The sequence below is a fragment of the Athene noctua genome, chromosome 4 (genome assembly GCF_965140245.1).
Source record: "Athene noctua chromosome 4, bAthNoc1.hap1.1, whole genome shotgun sequence".
NCBI classification, from domain to species: domain Eukaryota; kingdom Metazoa; phylum Chordata; class Aves; order Strigiformes; family Strigidae; genus Athene; species Athene noctua.
In genome coordinates, this window is record NC_134040.1 from 71,790,109 (window position 1) to 71,813,700 (window position 23,592).

General features: G+C 35.8%; 1 protein-coding gene across 3 annotated transcripts in view; it reads left to right on the plus strand.

The window, feature by feature from the left end:
• TLL1 (tolloid like 1) overlaps positions 1-23,592 on the plus strand; it is a 141,600-nt gene that overhangs the window by 48,404 nt on the left and 69,604 nt on the right. For 2 of the 3 annotated variants that reach the window (XM_074905722.1, XM_074905721.1), the window contains 4 exons: positions 13,093-13,203; positions 18,303-18,383; positions 20,604-20,756; positions 22,174-22,291. In XM_074905722.1, coding sequence (XP_074761823.1) covers positions 13,093-13,203; positions 18,303-18,383; positions 20,604-20,756; positions 22,174-22,291 — 463 coding nt within the window. The remainder of the gene's footprint in view (positions 1-13,092; positions 13,204-18,302; positions 18,384-20,603; positions 20,757-22,173; positions 22,292-23,592) is intronic. The other variant, XM_074905723.1, reaches the window with a different exon arrangement.

A 23,592-nucleotide genomic window follows, 5' to 3' on the forward strand; every position in this document is an offset into this window, starting at 1 on the left:
GGACCATGGTACACCGTTTCTGCTAACATATGGGCTGCTATTATAAAGCAGTTTAAGAAATCTAGTGGTAAGCAGTACATAAGGAGCTGCAGTGGCTTAATGAAGGCAAGAAAAGAAGAATAATAGGCGTGGAGAAAAAGTTAGGATCTGTTATTTGGATTGGCCCTTTGGTGTTTCTGTTCAACATACAAACTAAAATGCCTTATAAAATGAGGATCAGCGTGAGACTGACTTTCTGGAAATGGGAAGCTTAACCAAGGTATAACTATTTGCTTTCTTTTAAGATTTGTGAAATTCTTGAACTTTTACATAGCTACCATTTTACACCACAAGATTGTCTGTAATAAAATCTTTGGGATTCATAGGTGGTTTTTGTTACTGGATTGCTTTTTCCTTAATTTTCTTTTGGTACATTAGTCTGGTAATCAGTTGCAAACAAGTAGCAAACTCTTCAGTGCTCATGTAAAACACTGCTATAAATATGCATAATTAAACCTAATCAATTTTTTGGCAGCTTGGGTGTGGCAATAGTGGTTGCAGCCTCACAAGTTTGGGGATAAAGGCACTCTTGCAAAAAACTGTAGGCACAGGAGAAAGTTGAAGCTGTGCGTTTTTTTTATCGCCCTCTCCCCGACCTCCTCTGCTTCAGTTCTGTTGATGATACTTGAATTACCAACAGTGCCAAAACCTAGGAAGTGAGTAAGTTTGGACTGCATGCAGCATGTATAATTCTCTTCAGAACGGGGCGGAGATTCTGCTGGCTTGCAGCAGGGTACTTGCAAAAGGCTAATACTCTTCACTGTTTAAAAACAAGGATTTAAAAAAAAGCTTTCAGCAGCTACGCAGCACTGTTTTTCTATAGCAGAATAGTGTTTTTCAAGAGGGAACAAATGCAAAACTGTGATGAGGTTTCATTGTATCTATCAAGAGGCAAAATATTAGAATGATTGTATAAATTCTATTTCAAGTACTATCATGGTTAAAATTGCTCAGAATATTAAGTTATGTAAGATTCAGATGTATGGAGCATTAAATTGTAACAGCTAGATATTAGGCATTACATAACATCAGTGATTTTTCACTGTACATGTACTGTCACCTCACTAACTCTGAGGATATTTTTTCAGTTTCTGTTTTACTTGCTGTGTCCAAAAAATAATCAGCAGCTGTGCAGAGTCTCCATGGGGAAAAAAAAAACAAAACAAAACAACCCCCTAAAATTACAAATGCTGAAAAAAAAATCAGTATCCAGTAACAAGCAAACAAAACAGTTGTGATGAATGGGACTCATCATTTCTATTTTAAAACATGACGTGAATTGGATGATATAGAGTAAAACAATCATCCTTCAACTTTTTAGCTGTATTGACTAGAACTTGTACTCCAGTAACAAATAAATAAGGTAGAAGACATTTATTGAATATGTCGATGAGAATATAGAATTATTTTTGTCCAATACCCAGAACTTGCTGTATTAAGCATAGGACAACTGCCAAAACAAGCAGCATTAAGAGCTGTTTAGTCCCTTTCCTTGTCTCTTCTGCAGAGCCAGGTCGCAGAACGATGTGCTAAAACCAAGATGGAGTGACTTAAGTGGTTCATGACAAAAATTACTGAAATAAGAAGCTGCAGCTGATAACAGAAATAACTTATGAAGCCTAAATAAAGGTTTATTTGTATATATTTTAATGTTTCTTCATGTTTACATATAAGATGGTGTAAAGGGAGCAACATTTATTTCATGTGGTATGATGCGAACCTTGATCCCAAATGCCAGATAATCCCTCAGTTTTGTACTTTCCTTTCTGTATATATCTTTGTTTGCATATAGTGATTATTCAGGGATTTCCTGTTTTAGAGGTGCTACTTTAGCCTACTTGGGATTTTATGTCTGTGGGAAAATGAAATACATTTAATTTCCCAAAGATGAGGAGAAGGTACAGAAGGAGTGGATTTCAACATAGATAAGTGCTGTTACACTATAAAAATAATGTAACATGTTTATTATGTTCTGATGCCAAGTTTTAAAGAAAGCATTACTGTATTAATATGTGGCCTCTTACTGTGATAGCACAACAAAATCGCTAAGGGAGTTATCTCATTTATTACTGAGTTCCTTATCCACTTCTACTCCATAGTAACAACCTGTAGCACTAGAGGAAAGACATTATGGTTGTGAAATTTCTTGAAGACTGGTATTTCCGAAGTGAGATATCTTAGCTAAACAGTAGTTCCCAACTTTTTTTTTTTTTTTTTTTTTTTTTTTTTTGTAAATTAGCCTTTTCCTGGCTTACTCTCCAAATCCCCAGACAGCTACTGCTGCTTTCCCCTCGAGGCTGCTTTGTGGTGCTTGTGCTCTGCTGGCCCTAGCCATCCTCGTGCTGAGCTCAGTCTCTCCAGACCTTGCACCAAGCCTCTTCCAGGGGCACTATTAATATCTGACTTGCCTGAGTGAAGCAGGAAACCCCCAGGAAAACATGCTTGCAAAATCTCAAGACCTGGGGACCACTCCTTCTCCTGTAATGTATATAAATCTATTCCTTCAGCTTACCAGAAACAACACTTTTAGACCCTGTAACTTTGTCACTGAAAGCTAGGATATTAAATTGAAGTTGTGTCCAAAACTGGTTTGCCCCACACCCTCAATAGTCTATTTAGGTGAATTTTGAGTGGTTTAGTATTTTTGTTCTTCATTCTTGAGAAGGATTTTATTCTCTGAAATCCTTACAATTCAATAATATCGCCATTCCACTGAAAGGGTTGGAACCTAACTTTTTTTAAGGTCTGGAAAGTGGAAAAGCATATAAAGGATTTTACATCTATCTTCTGAAATATAAACATTTAGACAAAGTCAGAAATTATTTTGGTCTTTCTAGTTCTTCCACCTCACTAAAAATTTTCTCTCTCAAAAAATCTCCCAAACAGTTCATAGGTGACTAAAATTAAATACTCTGTAGCTTTTTGCCTTCTGCATGGTAATGGTCTTCCTAGTAGTCATATTCTTTTACCTCTTTTTCTTCACTTCTCCATTGTGCTGCATGTGATTTGGTTTCCTTGCTGCATTCAACCTCTGTTGCTTGAACCTGCATGCCTTTTCTTAATGATGGGAGAGGAAGCACAGACCAGATTTGTAGTCCTGGTGGTCTTTGCTCAAGAATGTGTATCTCACAACTTCTGCTTGATGTTGGTTCGTTCCCCTGGTACCCTTTCTGTATGACAGTCATGTGGTGAAAGTTTCCATGCTTGGTGACTAGTTAGAGTGCAGATGCCTAACTCCAAACTCCTTGGAGGTTTTTATTTTGCAGGTATCTGGCCTGTGAAGAGCCTATGTCTTCACTGGGTCGCATGATTTTTTACTTAAGTAAGCTTTACTAGTAACATTGAAACCCACTTGCTCTTCCCAAGTTATACTAATAGGAGTTAGACTGGAGACCACAAGAGCTGCAAAACTTCAGTAAACAAAATGAACTTTGTTTCCAGTGTCTGATTGTTTGCTGCTATTTCCTGTCTTCAGAAGCACTGTTACCTTCCTTCTTTTCTGAGGCTTCAAGATTGAAAAACTAGAAATTGATTTGTTTTGAATAGAGAGTTCAGAGAGTGCTACACAATAATAACCCTGTCCCCAAATGCATTCATGTGGGTGAATCTATCTATACATGTAAACTTCTAGCTCCTTTCTTTCTGGTTAGAAGGAAAATAATATTTCAAAACTGCTAAGTAAAACAAGAGAATTATTTTCCCTGTAATAAACATGCTGAACCGATTGAATTCAGTTTCTGGGACAAAGAAGCTAGTACTGTGCTCAAGTAATACACAGTTGTTTCATGACAAGGAAAGTATTATTTTAATTTAAAAATACCTAAGACTGCTCTGAGGAAAAAGATGTTGTTAATCGTGTGGAAAAAGTTATGAAAGGTATTGTACTTTGCTTGTAAAATCGAATTTATTTTGTGAACCTAGAGAAGCTATTTTGACCCGAAGTTTGGTATGAGGAAAATAAAAATCTGTAAAACATTTTATCTAACAAAATGTATAAAAAAGTTGTTATATAAAATTCTGTACAGAAAGTCTTATTTTCTTAATTTCTATTCTTATTTTTTAAATGATTAATTTTGTTCTTTTTAGTTTTATGCATTTATGGGTTTTTTTATATTTTAAGAGTGGTAATTTTACCTCATGGAGCCTGTTCTTTCTACTGTAAGAAAGCTTAGCCATATAATTAACTTTGTAGATCTTGACCCTAAGGCTATTCACAGGCTAATGGAGTTTCAGAGTAAAATGAAAATGAATATTATAGCATCATAATGGTCATACAGGCCTAACTGGGGTAATTATGACTGTTGTGATGTTATAGACCCAAATTTCCACCTGGTGTATTTTTCTAGCCTCCTTAATAAAGATAGCTATAGCAGAAGTCATCAGCATTCGCAGGTGATTGCAGACAGCAAACAAGCCCCATGACCCTTCAGCCTTGCTTTTCCTATGGCAGAAACTACAGTCTCTTATCACTCAATAAGAGGTCAGCAAATACTGGGACATGTGGCTTCTGCTAGGGGTGACATGCACCCTTGCCAGGAAGAGGGAGAAATATTTCCCTCACTGCCTCTGCTTTATCCCAGTGGCAGGAGTGACTGACCCAGGAAATGATGGTACTCCTTACATGTGGTTTCATATAAAGCAGGTCAGCATTTGTTGTGGTAAGAAAATCTAGCAGTGGTTGCCCTATATTTTTGGCAATCGTTGATCTTTCTGGTTTCTTGGTGTGGCTTTCCTTTCAAAGTGGTTGATAACTGCTTTTAAGAAAGGCATGTGTTTTGTTGTTTTTTTTTTTTTTTTACCTTTGACTCTTTCTGCAGTCTGAAACCTAGAAATAGTAGAAAATAATAATAATAATAATTAAAAAAAGTTAATAGTAAGATGGGTAAATGGATCTCTTTCAGAATATTTCTCAGTAGATTTGTTTTGTCAATATCTGGCCAAAGGCAGTGAGCAGTGATGAAGGAAGTTCTTAGAGGAGGTGCTTGCTTTGCCAACATAGTGTGCAAGCATCTTTACTGTTTGCTCAGCAGTGTCCTTTGCATTCAGTTCAGCAGTTAACCCATTACATGAGGAATAGATTTTACCAGTTACAAAGTGTGTGTGGTGTTGATGATGATCTTGCATAAAAAAAGAAAATAGTTCCTGAAAGTCAGGAAGGTTGCCAGGCCTACAGTTTAGTTACAGGTTGCCAGGCTTACAGTTTAACCAAGAACCAAACCTTTCACAGCGGAGCTGTGCATTGTTAAAGAGCCTGTCCTCAACTTCAGTAACTTTAGGAGCGAAGCTTGTCCTTTTACCTAAGACTGCAAATTCTGTTGAAGTAGTTGCTTTCTTGAAGACATTTTTTTTGTTTGTTTTGTACTAATTTTAAATGAATACAAAAACTGTCCCTCAAAAAAGGAACACAAAAAAATGGAATTGAAAAAGTCACTAATTTCAAATTAAGAACAAAGTAGAAGTTGTAGTTAGCTCAGAGGAGATGGCCATCTGTAAATCAAGATTTATGCTGTGTCATGGAGAAAAATTTCTAGCAAATTAATATCCCCTTTCACAAAGATCAAGCTCTGCAAATGCCTGTTTTGGTAAGTGGAGATTTTGCCCTGATAAAGAATGTCACAAATACTCCATTTTACTTTGCTTTGTATTGGAGATGTTTTGTGCTTTGAAAAACTTGGAACATGCCCAGTGCTGAATGCCACTTAACCCGTAGCCCATCTGTGCTATGATCTGATTGCTGTGTGCCTGGGAGGGATGTCTGGAACCAGCTGGCTCTATAGGATGGGGGATGCCTCTCCAGCAATTATTTCTCTTCTCCTGCCTTTGGCTCCAGAGCTGTTTTTTGTGTCCACAGTCAGGTCATACCTGTTTGTTTTTGTGTCCTAATTGGGTCAGTCTGGTAATAACTTCCTGCAGATTGGACGACAGTGTGAAGGAGTTGCAGTGAAATGCTATGTACCACAGATGGGGCTCCACAAGTGTAACCTGGCCCCAACAGAGATGTTGCCTTGCCAGCACCTTACCTATAAATGTGAACACATGGTGGAAGGAAGGAAGGAAGCTAAAAGCATTGTGCATGGGGAACATAGGGAAAGTTTCTAAGAGTAGGTGACATGAGACAATAGTGAATTGTGGGTAATGATGTCAACAGGGAAACTGTGTTGTTGAAGATTTGAGTAAATGGCATTAAAATTTGTGCTTCTAAGGCTACATCACTGCCATACACAAACTAGCTGATTCCAGGATAACTTTATGTATGCCTATGCAAGGTGTTGTCAAGAGATGCCACATTCAAAAGAATGGAGGAATGTATTTCTGACTGGTAAACAGTCTGGAAGATGTTTAAAGAATTCTGCCATCATTATTTTGTTTTTTGATAGAAGTGGAAATGATACATTCCTTAGGGAAGATTGTGGCTTTCTGATAAGCAGTTTGAAGCAGGAGTCTTGAAAAACAGAATTGGTATGAGTGTTGACGAGCATGGTATTTTACATCAAGTAGGAACATGGAAGGATCCTGTCAGAGGTGGAGGTGTTATATCGCTTTTCAGGTGTGCCTGAACTTTTTCAAGCAAATCAAGAGTTTTCGCTAACGCTGCTCATAGTCATGCGCAGATTTAAAAATGCTTCATGATGAAATTAATGAAGTAGCTAATTTCTTGGTTTGGTGTGTCTGTGAAAATAGGCTGCCTTGGTCTTCTATTTAATGTTAGAGTTCTATTTAACTTTTTTTCCTGTCATGTTTTTGTTCAATAAAAGTCAAGCTGATTTGGATAATTATCAAACACTTGATTAAATCAACTTCATTTCATAAATTTCTTTTGAAAGTTCTGTGAACTCTCTGGGGTAACATGGCGATTTATTACATGGTTATGGCAGAAGGTAGCACTCATAAGCAATAATAGAAGGAGTTCAGGATATGGCATGCAGTCTTATGCTTGTGGTTGCACAAAAGATCTTTTATTGTTTGTTTGCCCTGTCTTGTTCTCATTTTAATGATTTCTAAGAAGAGTGTATTGTACTTGAAAATCTTGGAAAGACTGAATCGTTTTGAAGACTGGAAATACAAAATCATGTTAATTATAGTAGCGTATGTTGTCTTTCTTGTAATGAGGTGAAATTGTTTTCACTTATTTAGCTCTAAATTTTCCTCCTTCTATTCAGAGTTAGAGGCAGTTATGTAAGCCGTGAATGGATTGTATGGAACAAAATGACTCATCAAGATAAACTATAATGCACATAGCTGTGTTGTTACAGGGAAGTACTCAATGACTCAGCTATAGAAGAGGCTGCTAATTGGAACCGCTGCACTTGTGGGTTTAGATGAATATCTACCCTGAAGCTGGGCCAAAACACATTTGGCACCTCTTGCTGCATGAATTACTGCTTAGACTTTGAAAAGTGCTGGGTGTCCCACCTCCCATCAAAGGACTTTAAAGGAGCTCTTGAGATTTCAGTTTTGCCTTGCAGTTAACTCTGGTATTTCTGTTGTCTATTCTTGGCAGCTTCTGTGAAGGGGTTGGAGCATAAACTTCCGTGCTTTCCAATCCCAGTAGCATACCAAAATCTGAGGCTTTGCTTTTAAAATGTCTTCTAATATTGCTTCAATCCTTTCATTGGTATCTTCTCAGTACAGGAGTAATCCCTCTATCGAAATTCTCCATCTGCTTGCAGAACTATGTGGCTGATCACAGTTTGCATCTCAGTTTGAGAAAGTTAAAAAAGAATTATCTAATCTTATTTTCACAAGCTTTGCAAATGTGGGAAAGTTGTACCTGAGTTGAACATTTTCCTAGCCTGCACAGTCATCAGAACAAATCGCGCTATGAAAATGGTTTCTGGAGCATAGTGGTCACAGACGGTGTCGGTCTCTTAGAGCTGTCCTTGGTAGCTCCGTGCCCTGGCCTCAGCCCAAGGTAGAGCTGGTTTTCTTCTGCTACACTGCTGTGCTGTAGTGGCAAACACAAGCAATTTTAGTTGCATTTTATACTTTGTTACTAATATTACTAAATTAGTGATTAAATTAGTTATTAGTTACTAAATTAGTAATTGTAGGATAAATCGTGAAGGAAGCTTGATGTAGATAATTTTGTTATTGCCGTTATGAGGAATATACTCCCGTACTTACATGCTAATTGATATCTCAAATCCCAGAATGAGCCATCCTACCACATATTGCAGCCTCATGGATTTAACCACGTTTTCTTTCTTGTTCTGTGACTTCTGACCATCTTATAGAAAGTCATGAAAGCCTTTTTTTGTTCTGTATATGCTAACTGATTCACACAGTGTGTGTACATCCATATACTTAAAATAGTTTTCATCTCTTTTTTTTTTTTTTTTAAAAATATGTATTTATTTTTATTTCCTATCCTTCGTAGCACATTTTATTCCTTTAGAACACTGGACATTCAATGCAGTGATGGTCTTGTTGGAAGACAGTACATTAGCAAAGAGAGCTTTGCAGATGAGTTAATTATTTATGATAAAATAATAGTTCCTGTTACAAGTAGTCGAATGTAGATGTAGCTCCTGTTCTTGATCTGTATTTCATAGATCATCTTATTTTTCCTTTCACATTACTTGTCTGGTAATATAAAAGTGTGTTTTTCTGGATGGCAGATATCTTTTGCAACCTACTTATTTTCCTGTTTTCAAGCTTTTGAGCTGACTGTTTACATGTAGCAAAGATATAAGGCAGTGTTTTATCTTTTAATAAAATAAGACTTTTTTGAAGGTGATATTTGACTGAGGGCTTTGAGTTGTGTGAAAGCAGGACTGCATCTGCTGGTGAAGAGCATTTTCTGTTTTAAGAGCTCCACATAAATCCTTCTTCATACTTACAGAAAAACATACATTTACCACGTAATCAGTTTGTGTCCATCTTTCTGAAACTGATACATGTAATGTCTCTGAATTTGTGTAAATGCATTTGTAGTGGCCATATAAAACATAAGCCCCTTTCAAAACCAAAGTTGCATGAAATCTGATATAACAGGTTATATATCTCTTTATCAAGTATTGGACAAAAAGATCCATTTTCTTTTCCATTAAGAACCAATATATAATAAAAGATATTTTAAATACTTCCCCCTGTAATTAATGCTGTATCAGATTTTTAACATAGTTTTCCTAAGATTATTGTCAATCTTGCATTTTCAAATTAAATGAAAAAGCTCCCTGTAAACATCAAGTTTTCATGATCGCTGAATAGATAGAAAAAATACGAGATAATATGAAGTAACCTTAAGCAAGTAGAGGTACATTAAAGATCTGTTTGGATCATTTTGAAAGTTCTTCCATCCTTTTATTTCAATTTTCTTTTTTTTTTTTTTTTTTTGTATGCTAACTGAATTGGTTATCAGATTCTTGTTAATTTTCTGGGTGAAACTTATTAATTAAATATCTGTGGAAAATGAAGGAGGTGCAGAGCTGAAGAGGTCAATTCTGTCAGAAGTTCCTTAGAGGGAGCTATTAAAACTCTTAATCCTAACATGCTCTTAAAGTCTTAAAGTCTTTAACATCATGCCTTGCATTCCCAAACAATCCTCTGCTTGCTTTCTGTAAGGTTAAGATTGGTGTGTGACGGGATGAAGTATATAGAGTGACTTCTTCAGATAGTCTGAGGCCATAAAAATTTTAAGGCTGGAGATAAAAATACGGTCTTCTTTAGTTACAGCATAGTTTGACGCTTACACAGACATTCCAAAAAATTAGATACTTTTAACAGTCATAGGAGATACCTGCTTTTCTTTTTTTGGATAATTTAGATGAGGTTGTGCTTCAGGCTTTGAAGGGCAGAGTTTATATTCAGGGCATATCTTTCACTGGGAAAAAGGTGTATTTGTTAAAAAGCAGTTATTAGCTCCCTTTTTTTCTCATTGCTGATTGTTTGGACTATATTGAAATTAAATAGCATCCAGTTACCTGTTGTTTCTTTTGCTAGGTCTATATCTTCCCTGTTGCACTGAAATTAATACAGGAAATCGCAGATTATTTCAGTAAAAGTAAAGTGGCAATTATTAAATTGTTGCTAAAGTCAAATGAGTTAATTCAATCACCGTTTCTGCCTTTCATCATGTTTGTCTTTTACATGTTTGTCTTTTTCTGTGAAACAGAATTTTCAAAAAAACTGTGGCCTGAAGAAAGCTCCAAACTGTCCATTATACTTTTTTAAAAAAAGTAATATTTCTTTCTTTAGTGTTTAATCCTATTTAGTTAATGCATTAGAGAACGTAGGTCCTATTGGTCATGCAGATTATTTGTTTACAATTACTTCAAACTTGCATCAGCACTTACTGTTATGTTAACATGGTTATATTATTGTTAAACTTGTGCTCAGTTGCTAATCAAAAACTAGCTAGCAGTCCAGATGTTTAACATAAATTGCATGTCTTTGTTTTCCTTTCTAACCCAATGAAGTTACTACACCTTGCCTGAACATTGGGGTATATGTTGTGTATGTGGACACAAATTAAATGCATTTATCTCAGACAAATTCACTGGGTTTAGTCTTTACTATTTGTATTTTCATTGCAAAGTGAATGTTACCACAGTGAAGTGATATGCATTAGCAAGACTAGGGAGGATATTTTCCACCAATTTTATTTTACTTTATTATTTCTCTGAAGTTCAAGTTGCCTTGGGTTTTCATATTTATACATCAATATTACACGCTGAAACTAAAGTGATTTCTGCTAATGTGTTTCTGTTAGCGACTCATTTTTTGCATCATTTATTGTTAATTCAGAACCTTCCTTTTGTTAACTCTCAATATTACCAGGAAAGAAAAATGTGCTTGCTATTAAGCTTTAGCACTTCCTTGAGTCTGGTGTGGACAACCTGTGTGACCTCTGCTGGGGCACATCATGTCTTTGGAGTCTGAAATGTTAATACCTTCTTCCTCTTACCATTTTCTGTTGTTTAATAAAGTTTGCAATCTTTTATTGTGCTTATACAGTGGCCTCTGTTATGAATGATATCCAAGAGAATTCTGTAGAAGGTGTTTATAACAGTAATAATAAATAATACTTAACTCGAGTCAGATGGACTTTACTGACTTTATCCCCTCACTATTCAAAACCCCTCACAATTTGAGATTTTTCTCCTAGAAGCTTAAGGGGAAAAGGATATTTAGAGCTGCCACTAGCTCTGTCTCTTGACCTGGTGGTAAAAGACATCATTGCTGAGAGCAGACTAGCCAGAAGAAAGATGTTCCCAATGTGAACATAAGGAAATAGTGACCCTTAGAAAGAGAGTGTTCAAAAATGTGTTAGAAGTGACTGAACAGTTTCAGAAATGCTCTCAAATCCTTGTGGTTTCTAAGAAACATTATCTTCTTGTGTACAATTTATATACATGGAAATATCTATATTTAAGGAAGACATAAGAATTGGTTATGTTTGTAATTGAAAAGTTTCATTTTAATTTTTGAACTCTGCGTAGGTGATCTATATTTTTAAAGGTATTTTACAAGGCAGACCAAAGGCATTTGTAGTGTGATGTCTCCTAGTTGCCTTGCATTCAAGAAAAATAACGGAGATGGAAGGAATTAATGTAATATCTGAGAGTTCTTTAGAAATACACATCTTTTTGCTTAAGCAAAGACTTTTTTGATACAGATTTGATTAAATACTAATGAATGTGAGCATCAGTAAACAAGAAAAAGGTAACTTTTGCAGCAGCATGAAACTGCTGGAGAATATTATCAGATGAATGGCCTCTACAACATAATATAAAGAACAGACAGAGAAAAATAATACTCGTTAATAATGTTTAGGATCAGTTTGAATGGAAGTAGACCAGACAGAATGATTTGGTAACAGCTGGACTTTGGACAAGATTTTAGTTGTATGGAAGCAGAAAAAGCAATTTGCTGTGGAACTGTATAATGAACAACCAAGCAGAGTTAGTGTTGTCTTTCTAGGGGGGAAAGAAGGGAAAGAGTTGAAGATGACACTGAGATTGAACTCAGGGGTTTTAGTGACTGTGAGGGTACAAATAATAGAGCTATTGGCAGAGGCAGTGAAGAGAGGTAAAAGGAAGAATTTGGATAAAGATAATAAACAATCATTTCAGCTCATGTTAATTGGTATATGCTCTGTTGACTTCATTCACAGCAGTTGAGGATATAGCCTGTTGAGTTCAGCTTTAATGATAAGTTTGAGTTGGCAGGGAGATCTCAGGATAAAATCTCAGCAAAAATAGGCAGAGATGAAAGGCTGAGGTTATAGATTCTGAATTCTTGCAAGTGAGCCTGTATCTTGGTTCACTGAGTTGTGATGGCAGTTTAGGGAAGATGAGTTAACTATGCAAAAGTTGAACAGAAAAAAAAAACCCTGAGAGAGCCTGAAAGAGAACAGGAAAAGAGAGAAGAAACCCACTAAAAAGGCCAAAGAAAGGTTAAAAAGAAGAAAGAGAAACTGGAGCTTTGAAAAGTAAAGTATTTGAAAGATTGCTAATTAACTATAAAAAGAAAGCATACAAATAAACCAAGAGGAAAATGAAAAATAAAGGTTTTTTTCTTTTTCATTCAGTGTCACAGGAAGCAGATAAACGTATTAATTCTCTGAGGCAAATATAATATAGAAAGTATTGGAACATAACAAAAATTACTTCAAATAATTCTAATTTTCAGAAAGATGTTAGGAAATCTAAAGGTTGTATTTTCTCATCACTATATGTTTTTGACTTCATAGTTCAAATGTTAACATGTTTCAGTGTCTTTTATGCTTTGTTGTATTTACTTACAGAAAACAACACATGCTGAAAATTTGTTAATAAATGGACATTACATTTAAATTATTGCAATTAGGCAATGTGTAAAGAAATTGAAGAGACTCTGAGTTTAGGAGAACACTGAAAAAAAATATTTGTCTTTTGCTATGTAGTTTTCTTTCTTTGTATAAAAATATAGATTAGTAAGCAAATATATGTGATATAAATACATTTTTGTCATATATTTTCGCAAGTGTTGGAACATGGCATTATAGTCTTCAGATTGGTTTTAATGTCTAAATAAATTATTTAATTAAATTGAGCTTTTTTTTATTTAAAGCTGTCTTTTGGGGAGATATTGCCTTAGATGATGAAGACTTAAAAATCTTTCAAATTGACAGGACAATTGACCTTACGCAGCACTCCAATGAAAGACTTGGCCATAACACAGGTATGATATTTCAAGCTTGTTTGAACTTATTTTTCCTGTTATTTACTTGTGCATAGAAGGTGATCTCTTTTAAATGTAGACAGTCAGTAACTGGGTAATATTAGTTTACACTTTAAAAGTTATTAAACAATGAGTATGAATTTGTTTTAGGGAAAGAGAAAAGCTAAATTTTTAATTTTATTCTGGCAATTCTGAACCTTGTTGAACTGAAGAGCAGAAGCTGGTAGGAACCATAAGTCCACTCTGCAGGTAGGTGGTCACGTGGGAAAGGAAATTCTATGAAGCTTTGCTTTCATTGCTAAAAGTTCCCAATGGCAGAGCCCAAATGCCCTATGGAGAACATATGTAGAATCCTGGAGGTGAGACTAAGAATCTTGGACTACAACCTCTCTTTTTGCTTTTTTTTTCAGTTTCATCCAGATCTGTATCTAGATCTAGAAGCAACACAAGAGCATGTCATCCTTGCTAGAATTTGCCTTGTCCAAAAAGCAGCTATTTATCTGACATTTTAATACATGTTTATTTGCGGTTGTTAACATACGGTGCATTAGTACCAGAAGCTGCAATCTGATTAACACAGGCAGTTGGATATTCAGACAGATAGATAAAGAGATATTATTTATGTGGAAATATATGTGTGTGTGTGTGTGTGAGAGAGAGAAAACATAATCCATGACTAAATGGATGTCTGACTAACATCTAAAAATATCTATGCATTCAGGCTCTGATTTGTAAGTTTATAACTGAGAATTTGTAAACTTTCAGGTTATGGTACCAAAAAACCAAGTTACTTAGGAAAAGCATGGAAAAAATGCTATTAGAAAATGCATAAATGCATAATTGAAATTTATTTTCTGTTAAACATGTTCTATATGTTCCTGAACTGAGCTACTATTAATTCGATGATCCCTGATACGTGGAAATAAGGAATCCTTTGAGGAATAACCAAAAAAAAATTTTTCAGACCAAAGAAGCAATTTAACCTTTCAATATTGATGTATTTAAAATATTTTTACTCTTCCTAGTTAGATGCGATTAGACTGTTTTTATAAAAGCTTGAAAATTAATTTTCTCTCCTTTTAAAGCCACTTGTTTTTTTCAAGGCAGCAACACCTTTGATCATTTCTAGATCAAGACTGGATTTTAAAACATTAATAGTCAGCGGTTTCCCTGCCCCTCTTCCCCTATTAAAACAAATAGTTTTAATTGGCTTTGAAGGTATTTCAGGCTCTAGTTTTGCTGACAAAATGTAGAGAGCAAGGTTGGTCATTCCCCCTTAAGGCGGATGCAGTCAAATGATTTCTTTGGCCTGATGACTTTCCTTTTTTTTCTTGCTTTTCTATTTTTATTTTTTAACTTCACATTTATTTTTTCGTAAATTGACACAGAAAGAGTATACATTTTAAAGCTGGTTTTAAATAGTATTTAATATACTATTATTTACATTTCTTTCCTTACCCGTCTTGATATTTGTGCATTATCTTTTCCTGTGGACAGTATCCTGTTCAGGATATTTAGTCATTGTGTTGGGATTGCTAACACATTTGGATCGTATTTTTTTACCTTTATTGCACAAGAGAAGTCAATGCACTGCAGTGGTCACTGGGACTGGACTTTGGAGAACAAATTCTGCTGAAGTTAATGATTTTGTGATGGCTCTCAGTGAATGCTCAACATTCTTGATTTTTAGAAAAAGAGAGTTGGAGAACTCAGGTTTACACTTTACATACGTAATTTATTTTTTTTTTTAAATTTACAACATTTTGATGCATAAACTAGTAGCCTATTTTTGCAAACTGCACAGTCTAGAGTGGTTTTTTTACTTTAATTTCCAAAAGAGTAGCTTGCCAATAAGTTGTTGTTTGGTAGCAACTAGAAAAGGAATGTAAAATGTCTGTAAAGTAGAAAAAAATAATTTACCATAGTTACTGATACAATGACAATTACAAGCTTGATTTCTGAGCATTTTCTGTTGCTGACCTTCACAAACCAAAGGTGACATCAGGTTAGATACTTGGATGTAAACCATCAAGATTGGATGGGCACACGCTTTGCTGGGAAAAAGCTGACTGGATGACCGGGCCCAAAGGGTTGTGGTGAACGGAGTTAAATCCAGTTGGTGGCCAGTCACAAGTGGTGTCCCCCAGGGCTCGGTGTTGGGGCCACTCCTGTTTAACATCTTTACTGATGATCTAGACGAGGGGATCGAGTGCACCCTCAGTCAGTTTGCAGATGACCCCAAGTTGGGTGGGAGTGTTGATCTGCTCGAGGGTAGGGAGGCTCTGCAGAGAGACCTGGACAGGCTGGAGCTATGGGCTGAGGCCAACTGGAGGAGTTTCAATAAGGGCAAATGCCGGGGGCTGCCCTTGGGCCACAACAACCCCCAGCAGCGCTACAGGCTTGGGGAGGAGTGGCTGGAGAGCTGCCAGTCAGAGAGGGACCTGGGGGTGCTGATTGACAGCCGGCTGAACAGGAGCCAGCAGTGTGCCCAGGTGTCCAAGAAGGCCAATGGCATCCTGGCTTGTGTCAGCAATAGCGTGGCCAGCAGGGACAGGGAAGGGATCTGAGCCCTGTACTCGGCACTGGTGAGGCCGCCCCTCGATTCCTGTGTTCAGTTTTGGGCCCCTCACTACAAAAAGGACATTGAATGACTCGAGCGTGTCCAGAGAAGGGCAACGGAGCTGGTGCAGGGTCTGGAGCACAGGTCGTAGGAGGAGCGGCTGAGGGAACTGGGGGGGTTTAGTCTGGAGAAGAGGAGGCTGAGGGGAGACCTCATCGCCCTCTACAGCTCCCTGAAAGGAGGGTGCAGAGAGCTGGGGATGAGTCTCTTTATCCAAGTAACGAGCGATAGGACAAGAGGTAATGGCCTCAAGTTGCACCAGGGAAGGTTTAGACTGGATATTAGGAAGCATTTCTTTACAGAACGTGTTGTTAGGTGTTGGAATGGGCTGCCCAGGTTAGTGGTGGAGTCCCCATCCCTGGAGGTGTTTAAGAGTAAATTCAACATAGCGCTGGGGGATACGATGTAGTTGGGAACTGTCAGTGTGAGGTTAATGGTTGGACTAGATTATCTTCAAGGTCTTTTCCAACCTAGATGATTCTGAGATTCTGTGAAGATGGAGTTGTGGAGTGGCATTTTTCATTTCAGGTACTAATTAAAAATTCTGAGGCGGACAGGCTCTGATTCACATGGTGTGACTACTCCTTTTCGTGAGGATTATCTGCCTGGATTTGCAGGGTCAGATAATCTGTGAGCTTCTCAGAGTGTGTCTCTGTCATTTTATTTGTCATTTTGTTCAAGCAATACACATAATCATTGTAAACAGAAACAACAGTAAAGCTGATTAAATTGTTATATATGTATTATTTATGAGTCCAGACTGCCAAATGTATCCTCCTTCTCCTGCCTGAAGTATAAGATGATGCAGCAAATATGATTTTTTTTTTTTTTTTTTTAAAAACTTTTTTAGACTATGGCTTGCAAGTCTCTATATTATTCATGTAAGACAGATTAATTATATAAGATACTTTTTCTTCAGTTTTTCACTATATGGAACACACAGGCTGTGTTAACACAGAAATGATATTTTAATGGCTTTTTTTTTCTAGAAATAATTATAGTATAATAGGTTCTTTAAATAATGTGTTCTCTTTTTTTTCCTGTTATGTCTGTGATGATGCTTTTAAGGCGTTTTTCAATATTTGTTTGGAAACTTTAGCTGCATGACTTTTTTATAGCATGAATGTTAACATGAGAGACAATGACATTAATTATGATCAATACAAGGAATGGAATTGTTATATTCTTTGTAACATACATTATAGTTACCATGTAACTTGTTGGAAAGGAATGTGTTGAACTATTACCTCATCTATCTAAAATGTTTTTAAAAATTTCGAAAATTTTTCTCAAGGGAGCCAGCAACTATGTGACAGTGTAATCCAAATAATTAGGCACATTGTTATTCACTGAGCAGCCACACAAACTCACTTGCCTTATATGGAATTTTCTCATGTTAATATGATTTAAAGTTGCTGTTTAGTAAATATATTTTTTACATATATATTAAAGGTTTTTATGGGAAGTTGGGAAAGGTCTACTGAGTGATGGTTGGACGTTTCAATGGTCCTTTTATTTCTGTCTTTTTACTTTTGCAAACTCTTTTGTACTATAACAGATATTGAATTTTAAAATACAACCTACTATGAACTTTTGAACAATTCTGAATGATTTATTGACTAAATCAGAAGAAAGATCAGTGTTCTTTCTTCTGATTTAATTGTTGTTTGCGAAGGCATGTGCAGCCACGAAAGAATTATACTTGAAGTGAGTATGTGGCAGGTGCATCAAATGGACACAGTAAGCTAGAAATGCATTGCCTTTCTCTATGTGGAACAGTAAATATTAAAAGCAACTACTTAATAGCTTAGTTTTTCTTGCCCATTGATTTCTGAAATGACACAGACATATATTTGCCTGCAAGGTCTTACTGCAATATATACTGGCATGTGATGTTTCAAAGCCTTTAGAGTGCATTGACATCTATTTTCATGATGACAAAGAAAACCAAATCTTTCATGGTAAAATCAACCATATTTATTTTGTGGCAGTTTTTTGGTTTTGGGTGCTTTTTTTTTCTGATGAAACTTTGGGTGTTTGCTTTCCCTCTTTCCCCTCCCTTGAAATGAGAACATTATGGCATGCATTCAGAAAATTTCTGTGAGAGTAAGGCTTTTAGCTGTCAATCAATATGACTCTGAGGATGTCAAGGTCAACGGGGAAAAAAAAAGCTCCAAATAATAATTAGATGATGTAATTGTCATGACTTGTCTGAATAACAAAGACATGTTGGCTTACATTCTGGAATGCATATTAGAAAATTTTTCAGCTAAAAGTGTGTTTTTATTTCACTGTCAAGAATACTTGAAGAATTTGTATGCGAGTCATTGAAGAATGTTAAACTTCCTTTAAGATGCATTGCAGTTCTTATGGGGTATTTTCTAATCTCTCCAGGCTATATAACTGCCGTAGGTGTAAGACTCCATGTTTTTAACTTCTGTAAAATTCCTTTTTTTTTTTTTTTTTTTTCTTTTTAAAGGTGGCTTTGGAGAGCATGGAATGTCAAAGAAACGAGGTGCCCTCTATCAGCTTATAGACAGAATAAGAAGATTTGGCTCTGGTATTTTCACTGTTTAAATTAGCAAGTTGCCTGTTGTGATAATGTGCCATGAACATTAATGATGATAGTACTACTTTCTGTATTACCACTAGCATAAACAAACTAGAAAATAAATAATACAAGAATAGTAATGAAGAGATTAGTTCTTTGTTGCGTTTTCTCAAAGGTCTATTTCCAGCATCAAATACGGAAGATAAAATATGTAGTTTTAAACCACATATTAAAAATTCCTTAGCTTTTTCAAATGGCTGTGTTCACCGTTATCAGTTCAACTGATAGTAATTCAATGTCTTTTCAGTACACGTAGGCTATCCTGCATAGCTGCTAATTTTATGGGCTATTTTTCTGAATCCAATTGGGACATTCTGATGCCTGTTTGAAGTATTTATGGTGTATTTTACTGAACAAACACATTTTTATACTAACGATACTCTTGCCAGTATGAACGTAGTTGGATTCAGCAGGCTATATAAGTGGAATCCCCATTAATACTAGTTGAGTTTACTCACATATTTGATGCAAGGAGACATCACTTTAACATCATGAAACCTCAACCTCAAAAAGGAAAATATGTGAAACTCCATTGTAATCACACCACATTATGTCTAAATGCACCACTGTGTATCTTGTAAGATTAGCCAGTGCACAGTAACTGCTTTGGTATTTAATTGTCATTTTTTATAAGAGAATTGCAAGTTTAATATTGCGTAAATGCTTGTTATCTTTTGCATACAATTCGGCATAAATTTCTTCTAGTTCAAAAGAAAGTTGGTAAAATGAATTTTGTATGGTAAAACATCTATACTAACATGTGATGTGGTTCAGTAATGACTGTATTAAACGTAACAGTAGTTTTTCTCTGAACTTTGAGTTGTAGACTGTTGTGTAATTTTCATTTACACATTTAATAACAAAGATGAGTTATTTGCTTTACCTGAGTATTTTTTTTAAACCCTGTCATTTTATATATAATTCCTGATATAATCTAAATTATGTGTTAGTTGTTACAAAGGCAGGCTTTTCTTCCTCTATATCAATAGCTTTCTCCCTGCCTTGTGCTGTGGCTTCTTCCCTTTCTTCTTTCTGCCACTCTCTCAGCCCTGGGATGCCAAGTTGGCACACCATGATCCTACCCTGGAATACTCCCTGCTTCTGACATAGCCGTTAACACTTAGGTGGGACTGGTATCACAGGGGATATTCACAGTGGGAAGGTGTATCTCTCAATAAGGAGTAAGACTTCAGCCCCACTGAGTAGGATTTGTTGACCACTGTTCAAGTGATCTATTTTAATCAGCTGTCCTGATGTGCATACTAACTTATAAATTGCTGTAGAAGTACCTGTTATGGTGTGCAAGTCCTGTCTAATAACTAATCTTATTTTCTTCTGTGATCACAGTAAGTTTCAGATGATGTGGGAAGGATTTGTCAGTAACAGAATGAATAGTGGTAATATCTCTGAAAACAGTAGACGTTTTTTGATCTTGTAAAGAAATTTTAGCCATGAGTAATACTTACCTGTAGAGTTCCAAAAGCCCATTTATGAAAAATGTGTATTTGCATCGTGAAGTGTTGTAGGGTTACTATCAAAATGAAAGTCACATTTTCATCTGAAAATGTATCTACTGGTAATAGCTATGGTGATGGAGATCAGAGGGAGAAATGACCCTGTCTGACTTTCCATGTGTATACAACTTTGCAAAAAATTTATTTATTTTTCCTTGTAATTTCTGACAATAAAAGCCAATCTAATACTTTAAGAACTTCTTTCTGTTCATTGCTTTAAGGGTGGTCATGCATTTGCTTTTTCCAGATCTTGCAATAAAAATTAAAGGGATGATTTGATTACTTTAGGTCTGTCCAAAATCTTTCCTTCTTCTGATGGAAAATTATTAATTTATTAAAAAAACCCCCAAAACACCACAACACAGGTAGTGTGATATTTTTATTATTATTAATAAAATAATATTAATTAAATAAATTTAATAAAATAATATTAATAAAATAATATTAATGTAGATGCTTGAAAAATGAAGATTTAGAGTCTTCGTTTCATTCATTTCTAAGAAAACTAAGTAATGATAGATTGTTGCATAACAGCAGTGTCCTACTTTTAAAGGGCAAAAAGAAATAATCTGATTTTGACCTCCTGGAAAATACTTGATCTCTTTTTTTTTGTGTGTGTGTGTGATCTCATTTGGCCTTTTAATTATCATTACAGGCTTGGAACAAAATAATACATCTAAAGGAAGATCTATTGTAAAATTCTCAGGGAAAAATGAGAAAAACCGATTTCCCAGAGCTGCTACATCACGAACAGAAAGAATATGGCCAGGGGGTGTCATTCCATATGTAATAGGTGGAAATTTCACTGGTAAGCTTTGTGCTTTGGATAGAGAGAAGGAATATGAATTTTTTTAATTGCATTATTTTTTTTTTTACAATCAAGTCATACTATGGAAGTCAATAGAGGGTTATGCATATTTATGTGGAGAAACCAGTAATTTCTTTCAAACTGAGAGTTACAGTCAAACTTTTAGTTTGGATATTTACATAGTACTATACCAAATGTACCAAACACTTTATCTTTTCTATAATGAAAGATAAATTCTAAGCAATGTTTTCCAAGCTTTAAAGATAGAAGAAGAGGGCAAGATGAGATGAAATAACCTTTAATTTTTAGGATCTGACATTTGAACTTGCTATTTTTATGAACTTTGAGGTTTTGTTGTCTTTAAGGTTAAAAAAGGTGGGTGGGTTTTTTTGTTTGTTTTTTTTTGAGAGGGGGTGGGTGTGTGTGTTTGGTTTTTTTTAATTGTTCCATGCTGTAATCTTTACAAAAGCCTGCAAGGTGGATGCACTTCTGCTAGAAAATTCATGCCAAATAGTATAATTCTTTGTGGATTTCCAGCTCAGAAGCAATACAGCTATATTCTCAGATGCTGCCTCTAAGTTAATAAGCCTTGTCTTTTGTTAGACAATGAAATTGCATTGCTATACTATCTGAAGTAATTTTTACTAGTTGGCATTGTGTTCTGTGGGGAGAGCTGGCCCATCTGCTTCTGCATCTATAGTTTCGATTTGTTTCTAAATATGTTTCTCATTTTTAAAACAAATATCCAGCTATGCTTAGTATTGTACCGAATTAAGAATTTCCCCCTTTTGATGGATCATTTGATTTCTGAAAGATTTTGATGCAAAGAAGTGGAGGCTGGTTCTTGTTGAGGACAGCATTATTAAAATCAAATGCCTTGACTAGTATGCCTGTTTACATGGCTTAGTTTAAATTGTTTTTCAGATCCTGAAGGCTGTAGGATTTTCTTTTTTCCTTGTTATTTTTTTTCCTTTTCTGTTTAGATAGCTAGGTTCCTCAATTTTCTTTTTTTCCCTGTTTTTTTTTTTCTTTTTTTTTTTTTTTTCCCCTATGTGTGGTCCACTTAATAATTTAATCTGAGAGATTGCTTAACAAATGTTATGCTACTGCAGGCACATAAGCAGCACTATATTTCTTCTGCTCTCTTCCTCTGGTGTAACATAGCTGGGCCTTTTATTGCAGGTCTTATGTTTGCTAGAGTGTGTCAGGCAGAATTGGTCCCCTTGCAGGCAGATAAGATGAGCTGATGGTCTGAGTATCCCTTTAATTGGAATCTGACAGTAAATGGGACTGCTGGGATGCAGGACTTCATGATCCAGTGACTCCTTCCAGGCCAATATTCCTAGTGCTGTGATCTGATTTTAAGGAAAAAGACACAGTTAGAAAATTCTCTTATATCATACAATTATTCTTCCAGGCACCCAGCGCGCCATGTTCAAACAGGCTATGCGGCACTGGGAGAAGTACACGTGTGTTACATTTATTGAACGAAGCGATGAAGAAAGTTATATTGTATTTACATACAGACCATGTGGGTAAGTGTATTATGTATGGTAACAGATACCTGTGCTTTCATTGTTTGGCCATGGTTGGCAGCTTTGCAATTATAAGTGAATATATACTTCACAGGAAAATTAATGGATAGGTACTGCATTTAAATAATACATGTGTTCTGCTTGGCTTTAAGTTCATTCAAAGCCATACATATAGTAACTTTTTAAAGTTATTCCTCTTTTGTCTATTTCTAGATAAAATTATCTTGCTATATCTACGTAGATATGACACTTATATTTGGCTTTCTGTCATGCTTTTAATAATTATATGTATTATTCTAAAAATATTTCAAACTTATTGTTTATTCTTAGCTTTCTCCATGTTACATGTTTATTGCTGAATGATGTATGCACATCTATCCCATATTAATTTTCCAGCTTAATTGTCGTTAATGGTAATTTTAATTTTTCTATTGTTAGACTGTCCTTGCCCAGATTTTTTTAACCACCAAATTCATGACCATTTTGCAAATTCCTTCTTCCAGATCACTGATATGTAAAAGTAAACAAAACAGATTTTATTACTCAGTGCAGCTTTGCATTAACCACCGTGTTCCATCTTCAGATATTTCTGCTTACAGATGCCTCAGTCAGCTATGTTTGTTATTTATTCCATTCAGAATTCTTAATTTTATATAGCGGTCAGTGAACTCCTGAGTATACCATGTTCATTTTCCAAGAAAAGTGTTCATTACCTATGGAAATATTGCACTTCTGGTAGTCACCTTCTGTTTGGGTTGTAGACTCCACAGTGAACAGCTCTGTCTTTCTGACTTCCTGCTCAATGCACACTTGGCATGCCTCCTTTTGAATTTTTATGGGACAGTGCTGTGAAAGGAAGTTTTGGGACCTCCTTGTGATCCTGAATGTACTTAATTATAGCTCATAAAATTACATGTAGACTTATCTGTTTAAATTACCCTTGCCATTCTTCTTCAAGTGTAGGACAACGTAACAAAACCCACTCCTAGCCTATTTTAAGAAAGGCATCACCTATGCCAATTGCAAGTCACAGATCCTTGCAATTGGGGAGCTTATTCTACAGGAGTGCCTGTGAACTTGCCTGTCATGTTCTTGGCCCCTGTAGGTCTGCTGTGGAGCCCCATTAGAAACAGTGCCAAATGGAATGGACTTTTGTTCTGACCCAGCACGGCTATTATTTTAGTTAACGATGCAACCCATAAGGTAGGATTCAGGGATACTGACGTACAGCTGGAAGAAAAATCAGAAGCAGAGAATTATCATGATGGTTTCCTATATTCAGACAGGTAACAAGCAATGTG